Source organism: Schistocerca nitens, chromosome 5 (assembly GCF_023898315.1).
Source record: "Schistocerca nitens isolate TAMUIC-IGC-003100 chromosome 5, iqSchNite1.1, whole genome shotgun sequence".
Classification (NCBI taxonomy): Eukaryota; Metazoa; Arthropoda; class Insecta; order Orthoptera; family Acrididae; genus Schistocerca; species Schistocerca nitens.
Genome location: NC_064618.1, coordinates 848,438,959 through 848,451,635, shown reverse-complemented (window position 1 = coordinate 848,451,635; position 12,677 = coordinate 848,438,959). Strand labels below are relative to the sequence as shown.

Genomic DNA, 12,677 nt, shown 5'->3' with positions numbered 1-12,677 from the left:
CAGTTTGGACAAGAAGAGAATAGAAGCTTTCGAAATGTGGTGCTACAGAAGAATGCTGAAGATTAGATGGGTAGATCACATAACTAATGAGGAGGTATTGAATAGGATTGGGGAGAAGAGAAGTTTGTGGCACAACTTGACTAGAAGAAGTTATCGGTTGGTAGGACATGTTTTGAGGCATCAAGGGATCACAAATTTAGCATTGGAGGGCAGCGTGGAGGGTAAAAATCGTAGAGGGAGACCAAGAGATGAATACACTAAGCAGATTCAGAAGGATGTAGGTTGCAGTAGGTACTGGGAGATGAAGAAGCTTGCACAGGATAGAGTAGCATGGAGAGCTGCATCAAACCAGTCTCAGGACTGAAGACCACAACAACAACAACAACATTGAGATTCCTTCCCTGCACCATGCGTCTGTTCGCTGCAGATCCTCATGCATTTCAGTACAATTTTCCATTGTTACAACCTCTTGATACACCACAGCATCATCTGCAAAAAGCCTCAGTGAACTTCAGATCTCATCCACAACATGTATATTGTGAATAGCAACGGTCCTATGACACTCCCCTGCGGCACACCTGAAATCACTCTTACTTCGGAAGATTTCTCTCCATTGAGAATGACATGCTGCGTTCTGTTATCTAGGAACTCTTCAATCCAATCACACAATTGGTCTGATAGTCCATATGCTCTTACTTTGTTCATTAAACGACTTTGGGGAACTGTATCGAACGCCTTGCGGAAGTCAAGAAACACGGCATCTACCTGTGAACCCATGTCTGTGGCTTTCTGAGTCTCATGGACGAATAGCGCGAGCTGGGTTTCACACGACCGTCTTTTTCGAAACCCATGCTGATTCCTACAGAATAGATTTCTAGTCTCCAGAAAAGTCATTATACTCGAACATAATACGTGTTCCAGAATTCTACAACTGATCGACGTTAGAGATATAGGTCTATAGTTCTGCACATCTGTTCGACGTCCCTTCTTGAAAACTGGGATGACATGTGCCCTTTTCCAATCCTTTGGAATGCTACACTCTTCTAGAGACCTACGATACACCACTGCAAGAAGGGGGACAAGTTCCTTCGCGTACTCTGTGTAAAATCGAACTGGTATCCCATCAGGTCCAGCGGCCTTTCCTCTTTTGAGTGATTTTAATTGTTTCTCTATCCCTCTGTCGTCTATTTCGATATCTACCATTTTGTCATCTGTGCGACAATCTAGAGAAGGAACTACAGTGCAGTCTTCCTCTGTGAAACAGCTTTGGAAAAAGACATTTAGTATTTCGGCCTTTAGTCTGTCATCCTCTGTTTCAGTACCAATTTGGTCACAGAGTGTCTGGACATTTTGTTTTTATTCTGTTTACGGCTGAAATCATCGATGCAGTAACCGCTTTATGATCGCTGTTTCTCTGTTCTGCGTTAACTGTTTCAAATAGTTCGGGTCTGTTTGACATCAGAAGGTCTAATATGTTATCGCCACGAGTTGGTTCTCTGTTTAACTGCTCAAGGTAGTTTTCAGATAAAGCACTTAAAAAAAATTTCACTGGATTCTTTGTACCTGCCACTCGTTATGAACGTTTGAGTCTCCCAGTCTATATCCGGCAAATTAAAATCTCCACCCAGAACTATAACATGGTGGGGAAATCTACTCGAAATATTATCCAAATTATCCTTCAGGTGCTCAGCCACAACAGCTGCTGAGCCAGGGGGCCTATAGAGACATCCAATTACCTTGTCTGAGCCTCCTTTAACCGTGACCTTCACCCAAATTATTTCACATTTCGGATCTCCGTCAATTTCCTTCGATACTATTGCCCTTCTTATCTCTATAAACACACCTCCCCCTTCACTGTCCAGCCTGTCTCTGCAGTATAGATTCCAATCTGAGTTTAGGATTTCAGTACTGTTTACGTCTGGTTTCAGGCAACTTTCTGTCCCTAGTACTATCAGAGTAAATTGGTCAAACACTATTCAGGATTTTTGATAACAAGGTAACAGTGTTTCTACCATTAAATATTGCATTTATATTTGTATATTACATATGTTTAAAACATTATAACCTGTGTCTGTCTGAATGTTCATTAGAGTATTGTGTATAAACCTGAAGCAAATTGGTCAATACCTTGTGGAGACCTTTGATAACAATGTTTCCCATGTATACGAGATCATGCTGGAAAGTAATGTCTTCAAATTTTTTATTCTTTTCTCAATATCAGTTGAGATATTACTTATCATGCATATTATTCAATTGATTTTCCTGCTTTGCTGATGCAAATTGTAGCCCTCTATCAGTACAGGACTCCAAATTGTAGTGTGTAACATGGTAGTATGGAATGTAACTATGTTGGTGTGGGTGAAACAACATGCTATAGTTGAGTTTCTACATGCAGAAAATATTCCTCCAATCAAAATCCACAGAAGAATGAAAGCTGTGTATGGTGATGATTGTATCAACTTCAGTAATGTGCGACGTTAGGTTGTTCATGCTTGTAATGGAGTAAATGGTGGTGCTAACATCGGTGTATGTGGCAGAACTCGGAGTGGATGACCAAGTTTGGCAACTGATGAGACTCATCAGAATCAGGTTGATGAACTCATTAGGGACAATCATTGGATGACACAGGGACAGCTCTCAAGTAAATATGGCATATCAGAAGAACGTGTACAGGCTATCGTTGCAGAACTGCAGTACAGAAAGCTGTGTGCACAGTGGATGCCTCAAATGCTCAGTCCTGACATGAAACAGAGGAGATTGGGCACCAGTCAACAATTTCTTTTGCACTTTTGAGCATGAGGGCGATGGGTTCCTGAACAACAATGTGTGACAGTTGATAAAAGCTGGGTTCACCATTTGACCCCAAGGACAAGAGAGCATCAGCAGAGTTTTGCCACATAGGATCACCAATGCTAAAAAAGTTTAAGGCCATGCCACCAGCTAGCAGAATAATGCCTACAGTGTTCTGGGGTGTTCAGGGTGTGGTGAATTTGGAATTCATGCATAAAAGTACCACTATAAGTTCTGCAAGGTACTGCGAAACCCTCAAAAACTGAAAGCATGAATTCAAATAGTTTGTCCACATATGGAGTATCCTTTCCTTCAGTATGACAGTGCCAGACCACACATTAGGGCTGCGACATCTACAAAAATCCAATGCCTTGATTTCGCTGTCCTGATCCATCCTCCATACAGTCCCAACTTGGCCCATCCAATTTTTATTGGTTCCCAAAGCTTAAAGAACACCTTCAAGAACTTCAGTTTGATAGTATGAACTGGTGCAGTCAGAGGTGAGGTTGTTACTCCATCAACAAAATCAAACATTCTACAGTGACTGTGTCAACAATCTGATCCTCATTGTGCGAAATTTGTTCATAGCCAGGGTCACTATGTTGAGAAATAAGTATATAGATTTGAATAATAAAGATGTAGAATTTGAAAAACATTTCTTTTATTTAAAAGTCTTTAAGAGTTTTCACATAAAAACGGCTATTTCCTCCATCTTTGTGACAAGAAAATGTCAATAATAAATACAGTGGAAATTCCAGGTAGGAATATCAACAATGTTAGGAAAAGGATAGATTGCTACGCACCATAAAGATGACATGTTGCAGGCAGCCAGGCATAATGAGAAGACTGTTATACATTAGTGTGACAATATTGTCAATAATAAATACCTGCAATACATTATTACAATCTGCTGTAAAAGTGCAATTATCTTGTCATTAACAGATTTAGTGATGTTGCCAAGCATGTTTTGTGCTAATATAGGTCAACACTGAATCTTGTTCATTAGATCGAAATTTAGTGTTACACAACATAGTGAGTTCATGAACTGGGTTCATTGCATGAACTAGGATGAAAATTGATTTCCAGTCATTGAAGGTTATACAGTCAGATCCTAATGTCTTGAGTATTGTGTTCCATGTTGGTCAGTTAATGGTTGAAAAATATAAAAAAGTAGAGAACATATAGCTCAGTAGAGGCCCCACATTTCGTCAGCACTCTAGCCATTGCATAAACGTAGACTGCCTCTTGGGCTCTCAGTTTTGTTCTTGAATAGAAGCTAGCGTCAGCACAGAGGACATTATCTTTAACAAGTGAATGAATATGTAAAATGGTTTTTGTGGTTGTTCTAAAATGCAGTTTTTTTGTTCAGGTTGAAAGCCACAAAACAGTGGAAGTACATCAGGTGGATAAAGACAAGCCTGATATTCACCAAACATCCTTCTTGAAGGTATCAAATGCCGCAGAGGAAAGCCAAGAGAGCTCAACATCAAGCTACTCAACTCCAGTGGCTTCTCCAAAACCAGTCAGGAAATCAGTTGGTCCCCGATTTATCAGTCCACTCAATGGAGTGATTGTTGATCAAGGAGCAGATGTTGTTTTGGAGGGTATTATTGATGGTAAGTGTGATCAGTTGTGTAATTGTTGTTGTTACTGTTTTGGAAGCTGCATATTTTGTTGGGTTTCCAGATGAAATTCACAGTTTCTGATGTTTTAACTGTCAGTGAATCAGTTATAAGGATAAGCTATAAAATGATAACTTTTCATGTAAAAACTTGATTACAAGACACTCCCATATGTACTTACTACACCACTTATTGAGGCATAAAATGAAGAAGTGAAAAAAGAAATCCTTGAAATAAAGTAATTCCTTGATTTGTATATGATATCAGTCTCTTACAGAAGGCATGACACATGCATCAGGCACATAGCAGTATCAATTGAAGTGTGTCTTCTAAAATCGAATGGTGAAAAGTTCTGTAAATATCGTGATTGAACAATTCACCCCAAAAGCTTTTAAACAGTTGTCAGCTTTGCAGCATCACACTGGGCCACTATTAGAAAGTGATGCAATCTATTACAACACACTCTGAGTTTATACATTGTCATTTTAGTGTGGTTCTAACCTCAGTATCAATTCAGTTTGTATATTGAGCAATCAGTAAAGGAAACAAAAGAAAAAATTGGAGTAGGAATTAAAATCCATGGAAAATAAATAAAAACGTTGAAGTTTGCTGATGACATTGTAATTCTGTCAGAGGCAGCAAAGGACCTGGAAGAGCAGTTGAACGGAATGGATAGTGTCTTGAAAGGAGGATTAAGATGAATATCAATAAAAGCAAAACCAGGATAATGGAATGTATTTGAATTAAATCAGGTGATGCTCTGGGAATTAGATTAGGAAATGAGACACTTAAAGTAGTAAATGAATTTTGCTATTTGGGAGGCAAAATAACTGATGATGGTTGAAGTAGAGAGGATATAAAAGGTAGACTAGCAATGGCTAGGAAACCGTTTCTGGAGAAGAGAAATTTGTTAACATCCAGTATAGATTTATGTGTAAGGAAATCTTTTCTGAAAATATTTGTACGGAGTGTAGGCATGTATGGAAGTGAAACATGGATGATAAATAGTTTAGACAAGAAGAGAATAGAAGCCTTTGAAATGTGGTGCTACAGAAGGATGCTGAAGATTAAATGGGTAGATCACATAACTAATGAGAAGGTACTGAATAGAATTAGGGAGAGCAGGAATTTGTGGCATAACTTGACTAGAAGAAGGGATCAGTTGGTAGGGCATATTCTGAGGCATCAAGGGATCACCAATTTAGTATTGGAGGGCAGCGTGGAGGGTAAAAATTGTAGAGCGAGACTAAGAGATGAATACACTAAACAGATTCAGAAGGGTGTAGGTTGCAGTATTTACTTGTAGATGAAGAAACTTGCACAGGATAGAGTAGCATGGAGAGCAGCGTCAAACCAGTCTCTGAACTGAAGACCACAACAACAACAACAACAACGACTAACCCCAGTCTGATAGGCAGCAGTTGACAGATGATCTTGAGTGATCACAATTAGTTTTGTGAAATGCTGTGCAATTTTGCCTCTAGTTGAGAATGGTAAATCAGCACGTTATTTGCAACAACGTTCGGTCATCCTGGCCCACTGTGTTTCATAGGATGTAGTTTACCATATGTTCTTTTTTGTTTTTGCTTTAGTAATTCACAATTATCTGACTACGCTTCCTTGTAATTGATCGCTTCCTTCCACGTGTGTCTTACAATGATTAAAACTCCAATTTTGTCACTGATATATCCTTGCCCACTATGTATTATTGGATATGAGTTATAATTTGTTCTTTTGTTTTTGCTACAGTGGTTCAGTATTATCTGACTGTACACTTCTCAGTAACTTATCATTTCCTTCCATGTGTGTCGTATACTGCATTAAACACAAATTTTTTCACTTATACCTGCCATTTGATCTGATTATGCACGATCTTCCATTATCTTCTTTTAAGAATGGAAATACCTCCTCCTTTTATTCACTGTCTTAGCTCAAGTAAATATGTACCATAACACCATTGTTTTACTGTGAATTGTGATTAGTCTATCTTCTGTGAGGTACAGTACTCAAATAAAATGTAGTACATGTTTAGGAAAATCTCAGTATTTAAAATTACATTTGCGGCTGACTGAATATTTTGGTGGCATATGGAAATATTTTTGTTACCATAATTTATGTGACTGCTGCTTTTTAACATAAAACTTCTACTTTTATAAGGACTTTCTTATTGCATCACTTACTGTAGCCTTGTTCAGTAAGGATGTGCTCTAAAAAAAGTCATTTGTGTGGATGCTCAGTCTTCTTTCATCTTCGTTTGCAAGATTTTTTTTTTCCCCACTGCCCTTCTACCAGCATGGCTACCTCTCCATTATATAGTTTTGAGTCTTTTCCACCACTGAGCTGTCGATTAGTGTGGCTACCTCTTCTTTGCTGCTGTTAGCTTCAAGCATCACATCAGCATCATCTCCATAGACTAAACAGACTTGTTAAAGATCATTGGAAGTCTTCATTACATCATTTTCTATCACATCTGATAGACTATTTCTCTCTCTCTCTCTCTCTCTCTCTCTCTCTCTCTTTACAATACTGTGGTAAGATTTTGAAGGTAACTACTTGACTGGGATTTTGTCACTATTTCTAAGATAGCTTATGTTGGCATGTTTAGTTTATGTCAATATGAAATGATAATTAAATAGACACCCTAGCTGCAAGCAGGCGTTGATACACTTCATTGGGGACATGTTGAAAATGTGTGCCCCGACCGGGACTCGAACCCGGGATCTCCTGCTTACATGGCAGACGCTCTATCCATCTGAGCCACCGCGGGCACAGAGGATAGTGCGTCTGCAGGGACTTATCCCTTGCACGCTCCCCGTGAGATCCACATTCCCAACATGTCCACAACACTACATTCGTAGTGCGCCTAATAGATGTTTGCCCATCATTATTATATCAATATGGCATTACTGTTTGAGAATATAACTTATTGCTCTGGGCTGTTCGAGTAGTGATTTTAGAACCTCCTCTGCTTCGAGAATGCAATGAGCCTTGGAATGGATAAATATAACAAATAATGACCGGGCTATAAACATAGATTACAATTTGGAATGATGGTTATTCTGATGTTGATTGGGAAGGTGGAGGAGGTTGTGGATATGATGGAAAGAAGGTAGTTGGATGCATTGGGATTGGCAGAAACAGGTCATAAAGAAGAAGGAAGGAGAATGACAATGGAAGGAGTAGCAGTGAGGGACAGGTTAAAAGAAGCAGTGGAGAGAATAAATGATAACATGATGAAGATAAAAATATAACAGAAGAGAGAGGCCGTGGAGGTACTAACAAGTATATGCCTCACAGGTAGACTGCACATCCACAGAAAACAAGACCTTGAAGAAGAAATGCAGAAATAGCTGGGAGGAAAGAATGTCACAGTAATGTGGGATTTAATCACACTTGCTGGAAGAGAATGGCTAGGGTATGAAAATGTGCATCTAGAAGAGGGTTGGGGTAGTTGTAAAGAGATAGGTGAAAGATTGCTGGATTTCTGCTGAAGGAAATGTTTGTAAGCTTGGAAATCCTGGTTCAGAAAAAAGGAGAGCCACAAGATTACCTGGTGTAGTAATGATTTGAGTAGAAAATTAAGAGTTGACTATATGCTCTATGTCAGCAAAATGAATAGGAACATCACATATATCAAGGTAATACTATAAGAGGTCTTGGATAGAGATCATTACCTACTAATAGTGGACGAGAGAGGGGTTCAGGATAAGGAAGGGACAGAAAAACAGGATAGGCATTTAAGGATATAAAATCTGAAAAAAGAAGAGAGCAGGGTAGAGTATCATAGAACATTGAAAGAGAATTTCCCAGTGGATGAACCAAAAACAGTGGAAGCGGTAAGGGGAGGATTTAAGAGAACATTAGTAAGTGCAGTGAAAGTAGTATATGGGAGGACAAACAATAAAAACAGGTGAAAAGAAACATAGTGGAACAAAGAAATGAAAGATATAGTGCAGGGAAAGAATAGAGCCTTTAGGGTATGGTTCCAGAATAGGGCAGTAAAGACAAGAGGTGAGTACCTGACAAGAAGAAAAGAGCGAATAAAGAGTGGTAATAGAGAAGAGAAGGAGGCGGGTGTAAGAGTGGGCTAGAACAACAGAGGAGAACAGTGAAGTTTTTAAAAGGTACTATATGGGAGGATTAAAAATAAAAATAAGAGGCAGAATGATATGGCAGACTATGTTTGAATGGTAAATTAAAAGTGTCAAAGACATGGAAAGTAAGGACAAACTCAAGATCATGTGGAAGGAGGATTTTTAAGAACTCTTGAAACCAAATTGAGACCTGGATGAGGAGCAAGAAATGGAAGGGAAATAAGAGGAAATGCAAACAGAAAAGGACTTAAAATGGAGGGAAGTTGAAGATGCTTGAGAAAGATGAAAGTCACCAGAAATGGATGAGATGAGTATATTAATGGTGGAACAGCAGAAGAGTTGGGAATACAGTGACACTGTTGAGTGGTGGAAATTGAGTGGAAAGAGAGAAGGACTCCAGAAGATAGGAAGATCTTCAAGAACAGTGTTAGAAAAGAGTGCAAAATATATTGGGGAATGACATTGATGAACCATTGTGCAAAGGTTTTTGATGAGTTTTGGAAACACAAATTTGGACAAAAATAGAAGGAAGGGTGAGAGGGGAGAAACACAGATTCGTAGTAGGAACATCTATAGTAGATCTAACTTTTGCAGTAAGACAGCAACAGGAACAGCACTATGAAGTGAAATAGATCTACTGTCCTGAAGAGTGCTTAAAGCTTCAAAACAGGAAAATGGCTATGTATCAGGTGAAGTGTGTCCCCATCCTGACATATGTCTCTAAGATCTGGATGATGAAAAGAAGAACAAGAAGTAAAATATGAGCTAAAGAGAGGAACTTCTTGACAAATAGTATTGGAATGAGAAAGACGAATAGGTTAAGGAGTGAGAGGATCATAGAATAATAGAGGAGGATCCACTACAGGATAGGATATAGGAATGAAGACTTAGATTCTGTGGATGTGATAAGCGAATGGAGGAAAAGATACCCATAACATACACAAGAGACAAGACTGGTGGGTGAAAGGAGTGAAAAAGGAAAGGAGAAGACTAGATCAAGGAGGAGACAGAGAGATGGTGGGAAGATAGAAGATGATAGAGAGGCTTATGTTTCACACAGACCCAACCAATAGCTGGCTGTACATGATGATAATGATCATGATGATGACACTGGGTCAAGAAGCATATTCATACATCTTCATTGCTCTTGGAATTTTCTTCTTTCCTCTAAATGTCCTCATAATAATTTGCTAAATTTATGGACCATATTGTCAATATTTGGCAAGTCAAATATGTTTGACACAGAATACAATACAGTGACAAAATGCTCAGAATTGGGACACATCATTGACAGAGGCATTTGGCATGTGATTCCCAAAGCAACTCAGCAACATGTATCTCATAAAATTAAAAAAAGTCTTTGGAATAAATTAAAAAAAAAAAAACATTCCAGCAAACACAGTGTCATGCAAAATGTGGAAAATGCTTACCAATCCTTCAGTCGACTTACAGTCTTAGGAAGTTTTTAACCAAACATTTATATTCCTTGAGGACCGGTATTGTCTATTACTAGCAACACTCTCTTGCAACATAGGCTTCAGGAGCCACATTAAAGTGACTAAGAGGTCATAGATGAGTATTTGGTAGGAAAATAACAACAAAATTAATGCCATTCAAGTATTTGTGTAAAATCATAGACAACTGTTGGTCACTGATCCAAGGCAAGCCCGTGTCAGACTGTTAAGCGCCATACAGGCTGGAAGTGATGGTGTTTCCTTAAACATCCAGAGGAAATGAAAATGCATCTTGTTTAGTATTTTCCTGGTTCAGCAGGGAGGGCATCTTTGAGGATTGCATCAACACTGTTGTCGGCAGTTGAATAGTGCATTTAGCTGTGAATGTACAGGTGAATCTGTAGATTGCACAACAACCTGTTTGTAACATAAGCAGAAACTTTGATTAAATCAAAGTGCAACTTTATCAATTTGTTCGAATCGGTTATGACTCACAAAATGGCAACAAAAGCACTTGATTACGCTTTGTGAGATATAGGGAAATGAGTAGTTTATAGGTCGTTTTGTTCTCCTGGCAGGAGATTTTTAATATCCCCTGATGTGAACTTAGTGCTTTTTTCCACTCATTGGGCTTAAGGAAACAAGCATGCCAAATACGTTTCACAACTAATCTGACGATACTCAGAAACAGGTGCACAACAATTTGCTCAGCAATTTCTGCTTGTTAGCAAGTGAGGATTTCCTGTCGATCCCACTAGTATTCTGATTTTATTTCACTATAATGAATTAACAGCTATAGCATATGTGGATATATAAGAAAAACACAAGTTGCATTGATGGGTGCATGAAAGAGCTGTTTTAATGCCAACAAACAATAACATGAAGTTTGTTAAAAAGTAAAAAAGCTTATCTAGGAAATACTGAGAAACAAGTCTGTCAACCTTTCATCTATTGATTCAATAGTGGATAGGTAGCAAACTGACAAGAATTTTTAAATGTCTGTGAGCTTATTGGATAGGCTAGACCAACCCTGTCTCACACACATAGCTCACCTGCTAGTCAGGTGCAGGTGACTCAGAGAGATAATGAGACATTTAAATAAGTTAAATGTGTACTGCAAGGTAAGCATATGGCAATAAAATTAAACTATGTATTTGAAAGGCAGTTTGCTACAGGAAACTTTAACTGTTGTCAAACAATGGAAAATACAGGATGGAATAATGACTATATTGGGCTTACCTGCAACTTAACCATTTCCTAACGGCCTTCATCACAAAAATTACCTCTAGAAACATGCTTCATAGTTTATAAACATAATGTTGTGCAACTTTACCAGGTTTTTGAGACAAGGCTTCAGGTGCTGTGCAGTACAGACAATGGATTGAAATTATGTAGCAGCCCATTTTCAGTGGCATTGTATACTGTATCTTTGGAAACACAGTAATTAGAAGTGATTGCTTTACAACTTGCACTTTTAACAAGGACAAGTATTATGGCAGCATGAACTTATTATGATTGTATCATGATACACATGTAAAACAGTTTCCCAGGCTACACAGTAAAGCAGCTATGTCAGATGGTCATGAGATCAACACTATTAGTCAACATTTTGTTGTGAATTACTTGTCCTCAGACTCTTTTGCAGCGGCATGATTGGATAAAATCTTCTCTTGAAAACCAAGAAGCTTTTATCCACTTGTGAATTACTGCCATGAATAGAATAAAAACTGCAGGAAAGTTCCACAAGCATAATCAAATGCCAGTATTTTTTAATCAAATAATGTAAAATCCAGGATGGAATGTAACAATATTATGAGAAGGAAAGTTGCTACTCAGAGATGCTGAGTTGCAGATACGCACAACAAAAACACTCTCACAATTAAAGCTTTCGGCCATTAAGGTCTTCAGCAGCACCAATGCATGATGGGAGTGACGACAGGGAGGGGGTAAGGAAAAGGCTGGGGTGGGGAGGGGGAGGGATAGTATGGTGGGGGTGGTGGACAGTGAAGCACTTCAGGTTAGACGGTGGGCAGGGGAGAGTTGGGGGGGGGGGGGGGGGAGGAGTTGCGGAAAAGGAGAGAAATGAAAAGACTGGGTTTGGTGGTGGAATGATGATTGTGTAGTGCTGGAATGGGAACAGGAAAGGGGATGGATGGGTGAGGACAGTGACTAATGAAGGTTGAGGCTACAGGAACGTAGGATGTATTGCAGGGAAAGTTCCCACATGCGCAAGTCAGAAAAGCTGGTGTTGGTGGGAAAGATCCATATGGCACAGGCTGTGAAGCTGCCAAACATAACATCCTTCATTTCAATGACTGCATGTTCAGCAACAGGTTGGTCTACTTGTTTCTTGGCCACAGTTTGTTGGTGGCCATTCATGCGGACAGACAGCTTGTTGGTTGTCATACCTATATAGAATGCAGCACAGTGGTTGCAGCTGAGCTTGTAGAACACATGACTGGTTTCACAGGTAGCCCTGCCTTTGATGGGACAGCTGATGTTAGTGACCGGACTGGAATAAGTGGTGGTGGAAGGATGTATGGGACAACTCTTGCATCTAGGTCTATTACAGGGGTACGAGCCATGAGGTAAGGGATTGTGAGTAGGGGTTGTGTAAGGATGGACGAGTATATTGTGTAGGTTCATTGGACAACGGAATACCACGGTGGGAGGGGTGGGAAGGATAGTGGGCAGGACATTTTTCATTTCAGGGCACA

General features: G+C 39.3%; 1 protein-coding gene and 1 non-coding gene across 2 annotated transcripts in view; one reads left to right on the top strand and one right to left on the bottom strand.

Annotated features, from left to right (window-relative positions):
- Positions 1–12,677, top strand: part of LOC126259316 (titin homolog) — a 951,541-nt gene that overhangs the window by 854,508 nt on the left and 84,356 nt on the right. The window contains exon 40 of the mRNA XM_049955994.1: positions 4,160–4,406. Within this exon, the coding sequence (XP_049811951.1) occupies positions 4,160–4,406 (247 nt within the window). The remainder of the gene's footprint in view (positions 1–4,159; positions 4,407–12,677) is intronic.
- On the bottom strand, positions 7,106–7,180 carry Trnat-ugu (transfer RNA threonine (anticodon UGU)). Its single transcript has one exon. It is a non-coding gene; the product is annotated as a tRNA-Thr (tRNA).